General features: G+C 37.9%; 3 protein-coding genes across 5 annotated transcripts; 2 read left to right on the forward strand and 1 right to left on the reverse strand.

Moving 5' to 3' along the window:
• Positions 1-262: 262 nt before the first annotated feature.
• On the forward strand, positions 263-4,030 carry LOC122082818 (two-component response regulator ORR26-like). 2 transcript variants are annotated; one of them, XM_042650596.1, is made up of 6 exons: positions 263-462; positions 1,112-1,264; positions 1,366-1,782; positions 1,900-1,976; positions 2,521-3,717; positions 3,817-4,030. In XM_042650596.1, the coding sequence occupies exons 1-5, from the start codon at positions 321-323 to the stop codon at positions 3,703-3,705; spliced, it is 1,974 nt and encodes a 657-aa protein (XP_042506530.1). In that variant the 5' UTR covers positions 263-320; the 3' UTR covers positions 3,706-3,717; positions 3,817-4,030. The 2 variants fall into 2 exon arrangements, with proteins under 2 accessions (XP_042506530.1, XP_042506531.1); XM_042650597.1 differs by having other exon boundaries at positions 1,384-1,782.
• A 4,761-nt stretch (positions 4,031-8,791) lies between these two features.
• Positions 8,792-19,559, forward strand: LOC122081293 (ribosomal RNA small subunit methyltransferase, chloroplastic). Of its 2 annotated transcripts, XR_006141059.1 has the most exons (11): positions 8,792-9,159; positions 9,555-9,704; positions 10,096-10,152; positions 11,375-11,473; positions 12,118-12,213; positions 12,965-13,049; positions 15,843-15,895; positions 17,175-17,258; positions 18,167-18,277; positions 18,377-18,732; positions 19,134-19,559. XR_006141059.1 is itself a non-coding variant. In XM_042648341.1 (10 exons), the coding sequence occupies exons 1-10, from the start codon at positions 8,923-8,925 to the stop codon at positions 18,440-18,442; spliced, it is 1,038 nt and encodes a 345-aa protein (XP_042504275.1). In that variant the 5' UTR covers positions 8,792-8,922; the 3' UTR covers positions 18,443-18,894. The 2 variants fall into 2 exon arrangements, 1 of the variants encoding a protein (XP_042504275.1); XM_042648341.1 differs by lacking the exon at positions 19,134-19,559 and having other exon boundaries at positions 18,377-18,894.
• A 121-nt stretch (positions 19,560-19,680) lies between these two features.
• LOC122081295 lies at positions 19,681-20,721 on the reverse strand. Its single transcript, XM_042648343.1, has one exon. It carries the CDS (start codon positions 20,585-20,587, stop codon positions 20,003-20,005), a length of 585 nt encoding a protein of 194 aa, XP_042504277.1. The 5' UTR covers positions 20,588-20,721; the 3' UTR covers positions 19,681-20,002.

Consider the following 20,721-nt stretch of genomic DNA (forward strand, 5'->3'; position numbering starts at 1 on the left):
CTTTCCATTAATAGGACCCTAAACTTTAGGGCGTAATGCATGGGTCTGTACAAGTATTCAATCTTCCTGTTTGCTAGAATCTTCTTAGGAAGTTGTAAATTCTTGTCGAAAAATGTTAAGGCAGCATTAAATTCTAAAACAACCAAAGCAAAACCAGGTGCTCTCTCTCTCTCTCTAGAAAAAACCGTGTTCTCTCTCTCCCTCTCTCTATAAAAGTTGTATTGCAGCGCATGTCTTTTATTGTTTTCTTCCTATTTTCTTCCATTGTCTGTTCAAAGATATCTTCCTTAGTACAACCTTCTAGCTCTCTATGTACAAACATGGATGACAATAGAGCTTTGATGACAAACCAATCAAGTTGCAGTAAAACCATTAGAGCTGGTATTTGTGTTTTGGTTATAGATGGTGATGCAACATGCCTTAAAATTATTGAAGCAATGCTAAGAAAGTTCCAATACAAAGGTATTCCATGAAAATTTCATCCTCCCCCTCTTCCTCCTCTTCTTCTTCTTCTTAATTCTTTTCCCCTTATTTTTCTTTTTGAATCTATGAAGCAAATATCCAAGGCCTCCATGATCTTGGCTTATAGAGTGGTAGTATTTAACTAGTATTGCTAATGTTTTGTGGTCTCATTGCGGAATGTTGTGCTTAAGAGCTCTTGTTGATTATTTATTTATTTATTTATTAGACATTTATGTAGATATTACATGTTAGTCTTTTCATTCTACCCCCCAACCGCCCCACCACCCTAAAAAAAGGAGAAAAAGGAAAAGAAAGAAAATGATAGATTTTTTTTTTTTTTTGATGTTTTGGAAAGATGAAGAGGTGGTCTAATTGGAATCATTCCTATGAAGTTTAAGTAGCTCTATATTTTCATGTAGTGGTCTAGTTGTGTTACATGTTGATTGCAAATTATTCATCTTAGGCTAGCTACAAGGAGCTGCCATGAAAAACAACAATTGATTCTCTCTTCAAGTCTGGAAAAAAGTTTGTAACGTTAGAAATGACCCACCTATCACTCAAATAAATATTTCTCTTAGTTTGAAACTGTTAGTGGCTTTTTCTTTTTTACGACCACCTTATAGATTTCACATCTTGTTCCTCTTCATAGTTGTCACTATTAAACATGCATCTGATGCTTTGGCCATTCTTCGGGAAAGACGAGGAGCAGTTAACATTGTACTAACAGATCTTCATATGCCTGAGATGAATGGACTTGCCCTCCTTGAGCACGTTGAGGCTGAATTTAAGATTCCTGTTGTTAGTAAGTTTCTTTCCTTTAATTTACCTCAATCAGTTTCAATTTTACAGACTTTTCTCGATTGACGTTTCTTTTTTTTCTTCTTTTTCTTCTTTGAAACTAAGATCTATCTCGTAATACAGTAATGTCTGATGATGCGGATGAAGATGTTGTTGCATCAAGATGCTTGAAAAGTGGCTCTTCATTTTACTTTACAAAACCATTAACTACAAGTGAGATAAGTAGCCTCTGGCAATATGTATACTTGAAGAGACACAATGATACAATGGTAATTGAGCAAATAAGAATCGATTCAGAACCATCAAAACATGAGAAGGATTCTAATGAAGATACTGAGTGTGGATCCTCCATCAATGAAACCAATTGGAGACAAAAATCATGGAAAGAAACCCCCAAAAGGAAGAATCAGAATGAGGGAGGAAATAAATATGATAATGCAACACAAAAGAGTTCGAGGGTAGTTTGGACTCTTGGGCTTCACACCAAATTCTTAGATGCCATTGATCAAATAGGCATTCATAGTAAGACACACCTTGCTTGCAGTTCAGAGTATCTTACTCATCTTTTGTGTTTGGAATTTGTTTTTGTTAACCTTTTTTTGTGTGTGTGTGTGTGTGGTAATCTTTGTATTTATTCAGGGGCTGTACCAAAAAATATACTTGAGGTGATGAATGTAGAAGGATTAAAAAGAGAAAACGTCGCCAGTCATTTGCAGGTGCAATACTATCCCTTAATTCACTGTTTTATTAATTTTTAGAGAGAGAGAGAGAGAGAGAAATGTCAGCAACAAACCTTCCTAATTGTATGTAGTATACAACTATGATGCTCCCAAGACTGAACAATATGCCTATTCCTAGGAATATCAAAGCATGACCCAACATGGAATACATGTCAGTATTAGGGTTTGATTTTTCTCGATTTTCATATTAGGTTTTAATTGGGTATGTATATAGAGTACATGTAAGTATGCTTGTTATCTATAATACTAAGCTCGTATAAATTACGTAGTAATATTACATCATTTCGATTCAAGCTCTTTTTTTGACATCCTATAATAAGGATCATATGCTCTTTCTTTTATAATGCTTCCTAACTTTAATGAATCAATCAAAACTATAACACCTTAGACCTTGCTTTTTTGTCCTTTTAGTATAAAACATTTTTCCACCAATGAGAGTAAATCTTGACATTTCACATGTGTTTGTTAAGTGATCCGAACTATATTTATTAGTGGTTTTTGCAATTAATTCATTGTGCAGAAATATCGCATGTTTTTGAGACGATTCAAGGAAGCGAGCAGATCTAGCGAATCAAGTATTATCAGGCAAATGAACAGTGGATCTCTAAAATCAAGGTTTGCATTAAGACGTCTTTCTCTAATGCTCAATGCAGAACAAGAGTTTTCTCGATACTCTGAGCAACAGCGTGCACGCAGTTCTTTTCAACCAAGACTGGGAAGTTCCTCCAAAACTCAACAAAGCCATGAAAATTCCCTTCTAAAAGGGAATAACAGAAAGCTGAAACAGCCTTCGGTTGACACAATATCGCAAAATGATGGTAACTATTCATCTTCCCAAATGGAACCACTTAACATTAATCTTGCAAGCAGTAGAGACACATTGAAGATGATCCATCAACAAGCTCAGGCAAGGACTAGCCAGTTTCCTCATGGCTTGCTTGATCATACCTTCAACACAACTAGCTTGCCTACTACCAACTCTCAGATTATTGGCAACCAAACATTCAATTTTTTTGGCATAGGTCATGGGCCATCAAGTGGTACCAACAGTGGCTACAATAGGATGGATTTTATCCGAAATGGAAAAAGTCCAGTAATAGACACTGGGAAGTCTTCTCTAATTCCTGGATTCACTACACCTTATACTGATTATGCTGCTCAAGGGTTAGCTTTTTCTAGTGGTTTAATGCCTCGTCAAGTGTCAGCTCCTTCGGGCTGGTTTATGCCTCAGGCAGTAGCTTCTTCCAGTGGGTTTGTTACCACTGACAGTAACTATAGTTGGATGGATGAAATCCGAAATGGTAAAGGGCCTATGATAGACACTGGGAAATCTCCTCTAATTCCTGGATTCACTTCATCTTATTCTGATTATGCTGCTCAAGGGATAGCTTTTTCTAGTGGTTTAATTCCTCATCAAGTGTCATCTCCTCCTTGCCGGTCTATGCCTCAGGCAGTAGATTCTTCCAGTGGGTTTGTTACTACTAATCCTTTTTCACCAATCCTCACTAATGTTAGTCATCAAGAACCACCTTGGCTGCCACCACCACCACCTCCACAACAGCAAAATGACATTGAGGTACTTGGAGAAGAAGTTGATAGCATATGTGAGTCAATGAAACTCAGCTCCCCATTTGGAAACGTTTCATCTGACCAATCAATTGATGAAGACTATATAAATGACATTTTGTTCGAGCCAGTGGAATAATCATCTAATCAGGTATATATTCTCCAATGCTCACTTCATTTCAAACATTATATTTTTTTACTGAGAATATTAATTTGAATTAATATAAGCTATCTTACTCCTTGTTTGCAGCAAGACGTTGTGGAGAAGTAGCAGATCTTCAATATTAATGGCTGTCAGGTGGACAATGACAATCCAATCAGTTGGATAATTTAGCTTTCTTTGAGTCCTTTGGTTTGGAATGATATTCTGAGGAACATTTAAATTTATGTTTACAAGTAGGACATAGCAGTATCAGTACTTGTAATTGGATTTGGTTTTTTTTTTTTTTTTTTTTTTTTTTTTTTTTGACAAATTCAATAGTTAGGCAATTGAAAACATAACATGGCCATGCCCTTATTCCCTACTAAAATTTTGAGATGGGTTGAGACTAGAAAGAAATGCTTATAACTACTACTAAAAAATGTAAGAGAACAACCAACTTCTGAAATGGGTAGTCTGGTAGTTTTGAGCTTTTGTTAGGGTTTGTGTGGTTTCTTTTTACCTGGCTAGGCCTGTCCTGTGGGGTGGGGGTGGATTCTTTTTCTCCTCAGCTTCAGATGTGCTTTTGGTTTGGATTTTTGATGGCTCTCTTTATATAGTTTTTCTCTTTCTTTCAATAAAGTGATTACCTATCCCAAAAAAAAAAAAAAAAAAACCTGAAATGCCGATTCCGCGACCATTTTGTCGTATAACTTAGGGTCCGTTTGATTTTGTTTCTCTTGTTTCTATGTCTAGAAACAATAGAAACGCTTTTTTCCGTTTCTATGCTAAAAAATGATTTTTGGAATTGCAAAAAAGTGTTTGATTTTTCTATTTCCCAAAACATTTTCAACAGTGTAATCGAGTTCAACACATGTGTGAAGACACGACGTTGTAGGAATGCAATTCACGAGTGAAGGCACGAAGTTGGAACTGCAAGTATGCTTCATGAATATGAGCTTCAAAAGGATGAAGGCAATCCGAAATTGTGAGCTTCGCACAACCAGATGGAATCGCCACATTTGGATAGCGAGAAGTTCAACAATGGGTTGGGGTTTGGGTAAGTCGAGTAAAGTATCGGGTTTTTCATAATTTTTGTTGCTCCCACTTATTTCTAGAAACAGAAAAACAGGTCTAACTGGTTTTTCCATTCCTGTTTCCAGACACATAAATAGGCATAAATTTCTATTGTTGTTTCCAAAAACAAGTGAAATGAAACAGAAAAATTAAACGGTTTTTTGGATGTTTTTCTGTTTTTGAGCACAGAAAGATGGAAAAACTGTTTCTGAAAACAAAATCAAAAGGGCCCTTAGTAAGAACTAAGGACAATGTATAATTCACAGTGCATGTATTGTGAGTTTTAATTCTATACATGTACAACTTACAAGTCCACACAGCTGTATATTGCCCTTTAGTAGTAACTTGAAGATCTTAAGGATAATGATTTTTGGGAATTATCTGGCCATTATCATATCTTATAAGACTCAGACCAAAAAAAGATTTTTCTAAGACTTGGAGAGGTTGATATCAACCCTTAATGGATGATAATAATGGTTTGATCCCAAAATGATTGATAGATGAATCAGCAGGTAGCTCTGGCCCATTCAAATGCCATATATCTAGGGTTTAAAGAGCAGACTTTCTCCATTATTATAGAATAAAAAGGAAAGATAAATAAAAGATTTTAAAACAGTAAGCGTACCAAATTCTAAGCATGAATAAGAATATGTGATAAAGAGGAATAAATCAGAAAATATTCTCTATTTTTAATGTAATAGATTTACCTAGTTTTGCAAATACAACTCAACTAGTCCTCCAAATCATGGTTTAGTCCAGGAGCTAGATACTTAAGTATTTTCTTTTCCTTTTTTTCTTCTCATTTTATTTAGTAATTTCTTCAGATTTTGTGTACGTTTAGTTGTGTTAGAGACAGTTAAGATACTGGTTGGACTTGGGTCAGCTCAACTAGAAACCCTAGCTTATGATAATCCAATGGTCTGGCTATTTCCTTTGTTTCACTGAAGCTAGTTTTTGTTTGAAACCCTACAGATGAAACTTACAAACTTTCTTCTTCCAGAAAAGAAGAAAGTTTCTATCTTTGGTTCTTTTTATAAGTTGTTTTATCTCTTGAGTAAAACTTGAACTTCAAGCATAACCGTGAGATCAGAGAGAGAACTCATGTATCGAATGGTCGAAAGCATTTAAGGAGTACCTTTCTTTTTTAAATAAAGGCAATTCAATTCAAAATGATGGTGATAAAAAAAATGGGCAAGAGAACCCTATCTGTTTGTGTGGTTATTGTGTCAATGCTCATGCAATGGGAGGCCGTGTAGAGATATTTGATGAGTAGGGAGTAGTGTAGAAACATGCAAGCGGACATGGTTCTTTTCTCCTAAATAAATATAGGGTTTGGATTAAGGAAATTTTGTTAACAAAAAATTGACATGATATGACACGATATGTCAAAATAGGGTTAAGGGATTATGGCATTAGACTTATTCGAGAAAATAATTTTTTCGGAGGCCAAGTGTTTTCTATTGGAAGCTCTCTTACGCAAATCCAGGAGAGACATAATGGTCATTTTTTATCCCTTACGTCTGTGGTGCAAGAGTCATTCTGGGCCAAAAAAGTTTATTATTATTTTTTTAATATTAGGACCTATATACATCTTAACATGGATGAAATCTAAAGGGTTTATTATTATTATTAGGGAAATTATCTGGTTCCACCCCTAAAATTGAAAATAACTTAGAGTAACACCCAAAAATGAAAATAAAGTCTACAACACCCCTAATTTGTAACACCGTTAACTGAAAGTGAGAAATGTCCCTTTTACCCTTATACTTAAACTCTAAAAAAAACCTCATTTTCTTCCAAACCATTACATACTCTCTCTCACCCGGTGCTCAGCTACGACCTTAGCTGGGAGAGTATATCATTAACAACAGAAGACTGCAGCTGCGTTGCGTAGATTTGGCGACTCCGGCGATGTGACTCTGGCATAGCATGGAGGGAGATAAAACGACTCTACAATTTCTTACACTCGATGAAAAGAAAAACTCCAACCTAAATCAGCAATCTAAAACACAAGTCGGTGAAGCCCTCTACTGAAATTTCTCACTCAAACATTGAACATATGAAGATGGAAAGAAAGCTATAGAGAGAGAAAGAGAGGAAATGGAGCTCTCAAATGCAGCGCTTTTCAACTTTGGGTAAAGAGTATAGCCTTTATTGAAAGTGAAGAGTTTCAAGATGTTGGTTTGTCTTCTAAGATGATTTAATCACTTGGGGAACAGAGTATAGTCTTTTTATTTAAGCATGCGTGATGCTCCATCCTTGTTAAACATTGCAACACGCTAACCCATTGCCTGTTGATTTATTATGTAATAAGTATGGCTTTCCTTATGTAATTAGATGGTGAGATCATCTTATTCCCATATTAGTGGTGTATATCATTAACAACAGAAGGTTGCAGTTGCATTGCATAGATTTGGCGACTCCGGTGAGGTGACTCTGGCATAGTAGCAGCTTGCATCAACTGCGGTGGATAGCCCCCTAGCAACAAGCCCATCTGAACAAAACTCAAAATTTTCCATGAAATCACATCACCGACACCTTTGAAACTGCCCAAGATCAATACCCCTTCTCATCTATACACAAGTGAGGTAAGAGGAGGAAGAGTAGCTAGCTAAGGAGAAGAAGAGGGAAGGAAATTAAAAAAGGGGCAAAAAAGATTTCAGAGTTATGACAGCAAAACCTGATACCTCTTTCGAGCTTTCCTTGGCGAATCCAAGGGCTTCTTCTTCCTCTTCAGATTCTAACTCCAACCATCTTCATCATCTTCTTTGGCATGGCCATGGCCATGGAAGTAATCTTATTCATCAACCACTACTACAAAACCAAAGGCAACAACATCAAGTTCTTCATCACCAACAACATCAAGAACTTCACCAAGAGCTTGGATTCTTAAGACCCATAAGAGGGATTCCTGTGTACCATAACCTTCCTTCCTTCACTTTTGTCCAGCAACAACAACCACTAGAGTCTTCTGCATATACTTTTTTTTTTTTTTTTGGTAGATCTGCATCTACTATAACTACTACTTCTTCAACTTCTTTCCAACCCCAAACTCTCATGAGATCAAGATTCTTATCATTGACGTTTCTTGCCAAAAGAAGCATGAGATCTCCTCAAATGCGATGGACCACCACCCTCCATGCTCGTTTTGTTCATGGTGTTGAACTCCTCCTTCGTTTAGTCTTCGCAGGTGAACGAAGCAGAGCAGCGCAGCGGCGACCCAAGGTTAGGGATATTAGAGTAGCGGTTGTCGATTTTGGGAAAGTATTTCCCAAACTCTGCTTTACTAATTGGGAACGAAGGTCATTATAGTAACTTAACATACCCATAAGGGTAGATTGGCCATTTTTAGTGAAAAAATGACTGATGATGTCATCACTTTAACACCTTAAATCTAACGGAATGGGATTTTAGATATAATTTTATGAAAGTGAGGGGTCTACTGGACATGATTTTAATTTTTGGGTGTTACTCCAAGTTATTTTCAATTTTAGGGGTGGTGCTAAGAATTTCCCTTATTATTATTATTGTGGACGGGGGTGTTGGGCCATTCACACGGGGTGTTTAGTGTTCTTCACTGCTTTCAGTGAAAGTTGAATGGTTCTCATTCAACCCCGGTATGACCCAATTCATGTGGTTGTGGGATCAGTATGGACTCGTGGGACTAGTTAGACCGAAGGCTTGAATACCTGTCGTTAGCAAAAAAAAAAAGTGGATGAAGAAAATTGTGCTATAACTAAAGTCTGGAAGCAGAAAATAACCTAGAAGCAACGTGCAAATCCCATTCTACCACGCGTCTTCAAAAGTCCTAGTGTTAAGGCCATATGCCTTTATTTCACTCTTATTTTTGGTAAATTGCCTTTATTTCACTCTTATTTTTGGTAAGGTGCCTTTATTTCACTTCACTTCACTCTCAAGGCAAATGTGGCGTTAAGAATGTAGTAAATTTTCTCACTCTATTACTACAAAACAAACGGTACCTAAAGATATGAAATCGGACCAGCTGAGTTCGACGTAGTGGGACTAAACGATCTGAAGTTCCGAACACGGTGGTGCCCTAAATAGCAGTGTGGAACGCCAACCCAATCCCAGAGTCCAGTAACTGTTTTTCCGTTTCTGAGACTACACGGTCAGGAGAAAATGCTTTTTCTTGTGCAACCCTTCCCGCCAATTCCTGGGTTTTGGTCTTCGACGTCCAGGAATGGTGAAATAGCTTCGGCTTCAACTTCATTGGCAGCGCACAGACGCTCAAGAAGCATCAGAAGTTCTCATGGTTATGGGGTGGCGAAAGGTGGAGGCAGAAGCGAAGATGACTATCATGCAACTCTCAAGGCACTCAAATCAAGAGGTCGTACTCCTAGAAGATCTCTTGGCCAGGTATCCCTATGATCCTTTTCTGTTTCGTGCTAAACTTTCTTTCATTTAATACTCTACTTATGGATCCTGAGAATTCCTAGTCCAATTTGTTTTGGTTGAAACTGTTGCTGCTTTGCATTTGATACTGGTAAAGTCCATGAGCATTTAGAACTTTGAGGGCTTCAAAGTTTGGTGCAAATTAATTGGACCAGTGGTTTGGAGTTTGGCAATTGCCAGGAGTTCAGTTGGAGTTTTCAGCGAACGTATAATGGACTAGGGTTATTGGGACAGTGTTAGTGTGCTCTGTTTTCAATCATTTATGTTCTATCCACACTAGATTGTAATGATTTTGCTTAATGGAATGTCAAACATCTTCCCATTATCGTCTGAATGCTCTTGTGATGTGTTAACTGCAGCATTACATGTTGAATTCCTCCATTAACGAACAACTTGTCAGTGCCGCCAATGTTACAGATGGAGATGTGGTCCTAGAAATAGGACCTGGGACTGGTTCCCTGACCAGTATTCTTTTAAACGCTGGTGCAACTGTTCTTGCAATTGAAAAGGTTTGTGGACTTTGGTAGTAATTCGGGGTGCCAAACATGATATATAAGGCACATCACCAGACACACACCTAGGGAAAAAAATCGTCTGCAATTCCGATCTCGTACAATTCCGTGCAATACCACCTTCAGGCGGTGACACGTGTATTGATACCAATACAATGGTCCAGATCTGATTTAAATACCTCTTCACTAATTTAATGTTTTATTAGTTGTACCAGATCTGGACCATTGTATTGATATCAATACACGTGTCACTGCCTGAAGGTGGTATTGCACGGAATTGTACGAGATCAGAATTGCGGACGATTTCAACCCCACACCTAGACACATAGTCCATCAGTTATTGTCTTTCCCCTATTTTCTTTATGACATGAATTCTTATGGATTGTAGGATCCACACATGGTAACACATGTAAGAGAGCGGTTTGCAAGCATAGATCACTTCACGGTACTCTCCAACTTTTTTACCAGACTTTTTTTTTTTTTTGTACACCCTATCACTGCCTCTGTTATTGTTGAATTTTATCATGATGTCGGATCCGTTCATAACAAAGAAATATGTAACCTTGTTTCATTGTCAAAGTAAAAGTGTGCATTGAGATCAGACCTGGATAGAATCCTACAATAATGTGCTATCCTACTAATTATTGGTTGATACATCTATATGCTTATCTGTTGGACTGTTGTTTTCTTACATCCTTACACAGTTCTACTAGGTCGTTTTATGCTCCATGATATAGAAGGCATATTGGCCTATAGGGAGACTTGTTGCGTAAGCGCTTAGGCAGCCCTCCAACTCCTTGGTTCGCCTTGGCACCGTGACAACTATGGTCTAAACTTTAGTTCAGTTTACTACCACTCATCTTTAATTTTCAGAACAGCAAATTCTGATAAAGTTTTAATGCCAGAAATACCCCAGCTTTGCTATTTACTTACTTTAAGGACCTGTTTTTCTTCGGATATTATGGATTTGCCACTCAAACCCTTAATTTGAGCTATCTATCATTCTTGTGGGCCCCTAATCGATCTGAGTAGGGTTTCGGAACCCCGGATGTACATCACCTTTTTGGTTTATAAGCATGTTGGGCTCCAAGAATCACCCTGTTTAAAAATATCCCTCTTAGGGTAGTAAAGAGTGTGTTTATAGTGGACACGATTCACTTATTTTCAAATCTCCTTGGACTGTTAAAAGAAAAGCATATTTTTCCTGGGGATAATCACATGCACTAGTTGTTTAGCCCACTCATTTCTATCTGTCTTCCTAACGAGAATCCCAAATCAATATGGTAGTAAATGACCTACGTAGTTTTGTCTTCCTCTCACACCATGTGGACTTGAAAAAGTGGAATTTACCTTTTCCTGATATCTTCTTGGACTCGTTTGTCCAGATAAGAATCATTTCTGAATGTAGACATTTTATTTTTCAACACTCATCATCATCATTACCAACAGCTGCTTTCGCTACTACTACTACTACTACGACTACCACCACCAGTGCCATGGCCTGTTACAATTGCTGCTAGCTCTATTACCTCCTCAAACTATTTCGTGGATATGTGACGATCATATTTAAACTGGATGTATACGACATTGAATCAAATGTGTTGTGCAGGTTCTTATTGTCAATAAATTGTGAAAAAATTTCTAACATCTACAATGGGTTTGTGTAGGTTTTGCAAGAGGACTTCACAAAGTGTCACATCCGCTTCCATATGCAGTCATTGTTGGAAAGTGGAAAGTTGTTGAAGACAAATTCAAGATATGCAAAAGTAAAATCTGCATCCATGTATATGTGCTGGTCAATAATTCCACTATCCCCTTGAATGTGGTAAACAGTTGTTCTGTCTAGATGATACATCTATTCATGCATAACAAATAATGAGCCAAAGCAACACCTTGCATACTTTCTCATACTTTCATGTATGGACTGACGAAACCACTATGTAAGCACTTGGTTACTACTATAAATTTTAACATAATATGATTTTGTAAATGACATATGTACATAAAATGGTATAATTTTTTATTTTCCTTACTTCAAGAGGAAAGTGAAAATGCATAAAAGCATGCTGTGTAAAATGTCAATTAGAACAATTGTGCCATATGTCCATATGTTCCTTGGCTTGACTTTGTGAAGTTCCTAAGTTTGTCATTGTATTATGGTATTCACGTTGATGTTTTCTGTTTTTTTTTTTTTTTTTTTTTACTTGCTCTTTTTTGTTTTCTGGTTTCTTTTTGGGGGTATTTTCTTCCTTTGCTTTCTATGTCTGTTCTTTGTTTTCTTCCCATTTCGTGGTAAAATTTAATTTTGTATATCAATAGAGTAGCAATAACACTAATAATAATATCTTTATATTTTTGTGGTGACTGTGGACTATATCTATCATTAAATAATGTATTTGCATGTTTGCAGGTAGTCTCCAATATACCTTTCAATATAAGTACTGATGTGGTGAAGCAACTTCTTCCGCTGGGTGACATTTTTACTGAAGTAGTCCTTTTACTCCAGGTTGGCATAACTTTTTCAATTCTTCTCATCCCTGTGTGGCTAATTTGGGAATGTTCTGTTTCATAGTTGTCTATGGATCGGTTTCATGTAACTTCTTATTACTCAATCACCTCAGAAACTCGACTAATCAAAATTTAAAACTAAACAATCTCTGCTTGCAAGATGTGATGCCAACATATTACTCCATATCAAGCTGTGGTCTAACTTTTCGCTTTCCTATATGCCTTTCTATGAGCTATGTTATTAATAGTTGAAAAGCCTTGAATAGATTTGTGGGGGTAAATTTATTGACTGAAGAAAAAATAAAGCCACAAAGCTCGGGATACATAAGCAAGACCAATCAATCTTATGCCAATGGCTTTTCATACCGTCTTTTTTCTTTCTTTAATTTCTTCACCCATTTGTTGCTAGAATTCCTCCACTGACATGGCCTTCTATTACAAAACAATAACAGCAGCCTCAAATGTCAGAAACACTTATTATGCATTATGGTCACATCAAGTTAACAAATCGTTATATTTTTCAGTCATTTATTGTAGATACCTCCTTTCATTATTCTTTTCAGTGCATTTTTAATACTTTTCCCTGCCTCACCATGGGAAGATTCAAGACTAACAAATGTGATCCTCACTTTGGAAAGCATATTTTCTTTTTGGGTGATTATTCTTCTGATAATAGAGAAAGGATATGCTCCTTCCGACTAGCATACAAATGAGTTTGTTCAGTGTATTAAATAGGTCAATTATTTCAGGATGAAACAGCTTTACGCTTGGTGGATGCATCTTTGCGGACGTCTGAGTATCGACCCATAAATATTTTTGTGAACTATTACTCAGGTATTGGATTTCCTATAAATCATAAAGCACTACTAGAATATGTATTTGTTCTTGTCCTTTTTCCCCCACACCCCCCTCTTCCCCAAATTATTTGTTATTGTCTTTCTGTTTAAACACATGGAAAAGGGGTATGAGTAGACACTTTTTTTTTTATCTCCCTCTGTAAAGAAGTTTATTTATATCTTGACAGCTTGAGTTCTATACCTATAACTGTTAAATTTGTCCCTTTTCGGAATCTAAGTTGGTAGAATTCCATGGCACTTATCTTTTTCTCTTCACGTAAAGGACATGCCATTATTAATATAGGTAATATCAAATTTATTGCCGAAGTGGAAAGAAAAAAAAATTACAAAGACAAAGGGTGATACTCCCTAAACCACTCGAAGACAGACCTTACGAGAGGTGAGGACCCCAAGACGAAGACAAAACCTCCAAGGGATCAGAAGAAAAAGACTAATAACGATCCAAAACCAGGGGAGCCCTAAGAGGGGACATACCCAACAACTATGGAGAGTGAGGAACCATCTTGAAGACCAATTTTTGCTGAACATCCCATTTCTCTACAAGGTATTGATTCCTGGGGGTATTGGGCGCTTTGGGAATGATAGCCCAACAACAGTCCTCCGCATCTGAGCAAATGCTTTTGGCAATGATTGGTGGTACTAGGCTTATTCCAGAAGATACAGAAATTCCTTTCCTTCCAAATGTGGTCTATCGGACAGCAAAATGCTAGGTTGGCAATGCAACCTATCAAATCTCCCTTGAAATGGTTCTCTGTCCACTAAGCCTCCATCTCCACACTACTTCCTGGGTCCCTTGAATGGGAAGGGGAGCATAACCTAATGATCACTCCCATATTTGAGAGGTAAAAGGGAAATCAAATAATAGATGGTCTCTAGTTTCCACCCCCGCCCAACAGAAACAATAAAAAGGGAGCTACCTGATTAGATAGTCTCCATAGTTGGTCTCTGGTTGGATGGCATCAAGCATACATCTCCAAGTACTGAAAGACTGCCGAGGGGATTTGATGAATACACTAATATAACGTGGAAAGAGATGGCTACTTGTGGTAAAAATGTAGCTAAAGAAATTCTTGGTGAAAAACGGCATTCATTTAGGGAAACTTGGTGGTGTGATGATGAAGTTCAAGCAGCCATTAAGGCTAAGAAATCTAGTTATAAAACTTGGCAAGGGACTAAGGATGAAGAGGATTTTAAAAAGCTAGAAATGTGCTAGAAATGATGCTAAGAAGATAGTAGGGAAAACAAGGACTAAGAGAACCCATTGGACCAAAGGCCCAACACATATATAACCCAACCGAAGGCTTATTACAACTAAAATAAGCCCAATTCTGTGCTTTATCTGCATCAAGTTCCATCACATATACACTTAGACTTCATGCTTTCCATTGTACATAATACTTGTTGCTAGTACTTAACTACTTATGCTTTATGGTAAAAGTTATTCCTCCAACCAGGAGGGGGTAACTGGTAGTTCTACTTAAGCTCGCACTGTAACTTGTAAGTTTGTAAGAATTTGATATTGGACTAGCATTGATAAAACCGAAATCCTATGGGTAATGAACCCAACCACATTATAGTTTCATGCCTGTCATAAAAGGGTTGACCAGAACTGTTGTGTAGTTGCCAATAACTGCTAATAGGATCACAGGGACAAAAATCTACCCAAAGATGTAAAATAGAAGAGACAACTGAAATTGTCAATGGGCCTATAGGGTTGGGAGAACCGGAGAAATCAAGCTACCTATACAAATGACACAGACACACTGAAGAATTAAAGCATTAAATATAGCAAGATTTTCAAGGAACTAACCATTGATGAATCTTTTTTTTTTGGTGAAAACCATTGATGAATCTTAAATGCTAGAACAAGAGTAAATGGTTCAAGGAACTAATGAATGGCAGAACAGCAGAAAGAAAAAATAACAACAGGAAGAATGCCTGTTGGTTCTGTTTGAATTCAAAATCTTTGGTACCTGAATGGCTCCCTCAAATTCAATCTATTTATAGGATCTAAAACTCTTAATGAAATGAGAAATTGGGGTGGGGTGGGGTGGGGTGGGGTGGGGTGGGGGGGGGGGGGGGGAATGAAAGTGGACTTGAAACATGTTGTTTCTTTGTGTCTTGACTTTCTTACTTATAAATTTGGAACCATAGGCCAAAACCTGACCCCTATACTACATCTCCCTAAATTGAAAAAGGAAAAGGAGGGGAAATAATATGAAGATACACAGGGGATCAGAGGATCAGAGATCAATTTACAAGAATAGAACCCAACTCGATGATAAAATAAAGGAACAGGAAAAATTAAAACAAATCCTACATTACTACCGTGCTCTGAAATGAAACTTCAGATTGAATCTTTGGTTCTGAATCAAAGCTTATGAATCAAGAGAGCCATTCATTATATCTGTGCTAGCCCTTCCAAGAGGTGGAATATAAGGGTATGGAATTTGTCTACCTCGAGCTCTGGAATAAACCAAGAGCTTGTTTTATTCCTCTTTGACTGGTAACCTACTAATATGGCTGTTTCAGGCCATCTCGTTATCATGATTAATTATTGTACGGATATTAAACTGCGTTTAATCTTGTAAAACTTTATTAAATGACTAATAAGTAGCTACTTATTTATTTTATTTCTTATTATGGAGATTTGTTGAAAATCAAGCAAGCTTCCTTTTCTGATATTTATAGCCAGTAATGCACAATTCATTTATTTTCGTGTCTTGGTTAACATTTCCTCATGATTTTTATTTATTTTTGTGATTCCCAGATCCTGAATATAAATTTAAGGTCCTTAGGTCAAATTTTTTCCCTCAACCCAATGTAAGTACTTTCTTTTTCCATTTCAGCAGGATTAGTAGTCTTGTTGGCTATGCTACATATTTCCCTTCGGGCTAGCAAAATGCATGTGACTACATATTGGTTTCAACAATACACCGTTCTCATTCATTAATTTATGTCACAAGTATCTTTCACTAATATTTAATCTTTGATTGAAATAGAATGATATTAACCCCAAGCGTGTTGTAGCTCAGTTGGCAAGGGAGCGTGCCTAAATCGATATGCATCCTAACTTCGACTCCCCTTACCCCCTTGGGGCCAGCCCCATGGTTTCTATGGTTTCCATGGGAGCTGGCGCTGACTCGCGTGTGTGGGGGCTTACACATGCGTCCAGGGGATTAGTCGCTGGACACCACCATTAGCAAACAAAGAAGAAATAGAATGATATTGAAGAGAAATTTAGTGGCTTTTTGTCTAGTTCATGAGTATATGAACAAATAATAGAGCTCTCTATACACCAATTTGATGGTTCCTCAACAATTAAGCCGCATGGTTGCACAAAATGGACTTCTTTGGGAAGTTGGACAAACAATTGGCTGAAAGCAGTGGTTAAAGGACCACATCTTTACTCCTCGTCTTGCCTGGTACCACCTGAAGCACTGCTTAACTTCAGAGCTGAAGGATCGCCACACCTTGACATGGAGCTAGTAGGCAGATTTTGGCAATTAACAATTTAACGTAGATGCAAATTTTCTAGAAATGATGATGAACTTGAAGATCTTAGCTGGACATTAAGGCATCAATGACTCTGGTGGATAAGATACGAGTACTTGTAGCTATAAATGTTGGAGAAGACCTGTGGTTCTATAGAGAATTAAGTTTAATTTGGAGGTCTTGGGTAAAAAATATGTATCAGTTTATCTAGTGGCTGGGTACAAGTATTTAAAGGGAACTCCCGGCTCATTCAACACAGACAGTGGTACTTAGATTTGAATACTCTGAGATTTGATCTCGTAACATTCTTGTGTCATCCAATGCTATAACAAAGCTATAACAATGTTGTCTGGGTTACTAACTGCAAAGTTCCTTGATGTATCCTGGTCTAGCCCTTCTGACCTCAGCTTTGCTTAGCCCAGATAGTGTTGTGATAATGCTCATGAAAGTCATTTACTAACTATTGATCTCAATGGTCATCTTTAGCAAAATAAAATCTCAATGGTCTTTATAAATGTACTGAAAGAATGATTGATACATGCATGTTTACATTGAATCTGTGTAAAATTCAGTGATATACCTTCATTGCTGCTTGTCATTTTTCCAGGTTGATGCAGCTGTCGTTAGATTTCAGCTCAAACAAACTGCAGACTATCCGCCAGTCCCCTCAACTAAAAGTTTCTTTTCAATGGTTGTCCTGTCTTTCCTTCTTCTTCTTTTCTCTGTTTTTTTTTTTTTTTTTTGGGAAAATCCTTTCTTTAGTATTTTGCCAGATCACTGTGTATCATTTTGGGCAAGATTTTGATGATATTAGTGAAATTGCATCCCAATGATGTATGGAGCTGAATGTTGGGCAGTGAAAAAACAACATATAAACAAACTTAATGTAGCTGAAATGAAGATGTTGAGATGGATTAGTGGTAAAATTAGAAAAGATAAATGAAGGAATGATGAAATTAGAGCAAATTTAGGAGTATCTCTGATACATGATAAGTTGAGGGAAAGTCTCTTGAGGTGTTATGAACATGTGCAACGAAGGCCTTTGAATGCTTGAGTACGGAGGGGTGATTTGATTTAGATTGAATGAGCTAAGAGAGCCAGGATTAGGACTAAATGACTCTAGGAGAAGTGGCGAGAAATGATATGCATAATTTGGAACTAGTAACAAGCATGGCTTTGAATAGGGATGATTGGAGAAAAAGGATCGGTTACAGGGATGAGGCTGAGATGTGTTGAGGTGAGGTGAGGTGAGTGAAATAGCATCCCAAGGCAGTGATTGTTTTATATGTTTTTCATGGACAAAGATTCCAAACATTCCATATTTTTCTATAGAAATTTCTTGTAGGTCAATGAAGCAAAACTTAATGGATTTTTTCCCAGACGTTATATGGTAATACATGCAGGAGTAGAAATTTTATTTCCAAGATGGTCACATTTTCTCAAGTTAATGATTAAGCCATCAATCTCTTCAAATATTATCAGGTTTCTATGCAGTTTACAGTGTGGTTGGCAGTTGTAATTTCTGAGAACCTTCCTCCTTCAGTTTGTTGGAGAACCATTTCTTTCTTGTAACATGTCATCCCCCACTAAATTATGTAGGTCAATTCTGCATTCAATGTGAAGCGTAAGATGCTGCGGAAATCGCTTCAGCACCTATGCAAACCCCTTGAGATTGAAAAAGCACTCGGAAGTGTGGGTCTTCCAGCTACTGTAAGCAAGCTGACATTGTTCAAGTTTACTCCCTTTAAAATATTCTGTTATTCTCATAATTTGCTTTCCACATTTGGCTTATGTTTTTTTATCATCCAGTCAAGACCAGAGGAGCTTACGTTGGAAGATTTTGTGAGATTGCATAATCTGATTGTGAAAGACTAATTTTTCGGGCTTCCTCGAAAGGACCAGTTCATACCGCACCCTGAGGTGGGCATGCAAGCCTTATGTTCTACAATTTTGATTGGAAGGAAGATCACAAATAGTGAAAGAGGAATGCTTATGGGGTACATTTGATTTCGCTGGTCATCATCCTCTCATGTGGTACATCAGAATGTGAAGACCGATGTTCTAGCCGAGGACACATTCGTTGGGTGGGTTCAGGGAGAATATTTGGCACAGAAGTGACAGAACAACTACATTTTGTAGCGTCATCAATGAATATGATCTGGAAGGTACTTTTTCTGAAATTTAAAATCTTGTATAATGATTGAACTCACTAGGATGAGTGTAAAGTAGCATTACAGGAAATAAATGCCATTCAAAATGGGGGGGGGAAAAAGGTCCAGTTGCTTGCCCTAGAAGGAGTATGTATATCTTCATTATCTTGTGTTCAATCTCCAGCTGCACAATGTCTACTGGTTTCTTGCTCAAAATGAAAAATTACTCTTCCCCCTCCCCCTCTCAAAAACACACAAATAAATAAAGTAAAACAAAATAAAAGGAGAGGGTAAGGCTGTGCTTGGTGGTCACCCGAATGGAATGGTTTCATTTTGGATGTCTTAGCAATGTTTGGTTTTTGTTCTTGTGCAAAGCCTAATGAAATTCCAAGAATGAGTAAATTTTGTATCACCAGGTAAAGAAAGTCCAAGCTAGTTGCAGAAGTAAAACCCAACCACCAATGGCCTCAATCCAGTTATTGTTGTTTTCCTATTGTATGCTTCTCCAGAGTGCCTCCATGATTTCTACAGCTGTAATTGGGGGAGGACAGAGGTTGTCATATGGCCAGTATCTTCTGTTTTGTCCTCAACAACTCAAGTACAGATAGCAGACTAGAGTGCCTCAATCTGGAAGCACATTACATTGGATAATAAGAAATTTAGGTCACAAGTTGATGGAGGCAGGTGACAAGGGTGCTCTCTTTCTTTCCCTATCTTCTTGGAAGCAACTACCCACCCAAACCTGAAATGAGGTTCCTTGGGTGAAGGGTGATGGCAGATGGGCCTGGCTTCCTAGTTATATGTGTTCAACTGCAAATGGCAGATTCAAGTGAGAATAGCTCCCTGTTTTGCTTTTAATCTTCTGATGAGCTTATTAACTTCTCTATACTTTGGATAGATGCAAAGCCATTATCAGGGACCGAGTTACATCAGAAACGAAAGCCAGGCAGAAAGCTCAATACCAAGCTCAATAACTGCCGTTTTCCATATTAACCTCTTGAACGTTAATAACCTTACAGAATGTCGCAATGGTTTCCTGTTGATCAACACAAAAGTAAAACCTATGCAAGGGAAAAAGAAAAAACTGAAATTTCGATGATGAATTTGTGCTTCCACTGCAACACAACTCTTGTAGTAAAGCATTTCAAGCAGCGAAAAGCGTCCACAACCAAAGGAAGAGGCTGTTTTCAGTATTTGCTCTGCCATTGACTTGACGTGCTGCTGCGAGGCTTCTGTTGATCTCGTTACTCTGACCGTCTGACGAACATGAATATGTACTTTCATATCAGCCATGGAACTGGAAGACAAGATCCAGAGATCGTTGACGAGCCTCTCGCGGATCAAACGATGGCTGCTCCAGAACCGAACCATTATCATAGGAGGGCCGTTGATCAGCCGGTACGATCGAGGAAGGCGAGAGACGGCGCTTGCGGCGTTTGTTCTGAAGAACGAAGTCTCTCATTCTTTCTTCCACCTTGTTGACGGTCATTGAATTCTCTTCCACTTCCACTTCCACTTCCCCCTCTGCTTCTGCTTCTATTTCTTCATCGTCTCCTACCTGCATCGGCTCGTCCTCTCCAAAGGCCGAAGAGACGGAATTATCTCCGGCTAAGAGAGGCTGCGAAGAGTGGAAGCGGGCAAGGAAAGAGACGAGATGATTGTGAGCGTTCTGAAATGAGGAGCAAACTTGGAGAATCTGAGAGTGGTCGGTGGTGGATGGGAGCCGTTTCGCCATTAGGGTTGCGTGTTCCAGTGATGCAACCAGCTCCATCAATGGCTGAGCCTCTGGTGCTGATTCCATTGGAGCTATATCCTTCTCAATTTCTATATCGATTGTTCCTTCCGCTGTTCCGGGAATCCTTCTGTACATAGATTTGAGCTTTCTCTGCCGCACATGTAAGGGCTTTAGTTGAGTTGGCTGTTCTTCCACATCCTTCGTTCAATGGAAAAGGGTTCTCTGCCAAGCAGGGTAATCTACTCTTTAACATTGATTTATTTAACCAT

This window comes from Macadamia integrifolia, chromosome 6 (genome assembly GCF_013358625.1).
Source record: "Macadamia integrifolia cultivar HAES 741 chromosome 6, SCU_Mint_v3, whole genome shotgun sequence".
Lineage (NCBI taxonomy): Eukaryota > Viridiplantae > Streptophyta > Magnoliopsida > Proteales > Proteaceae > Macadamia > Macadamia integrifolia.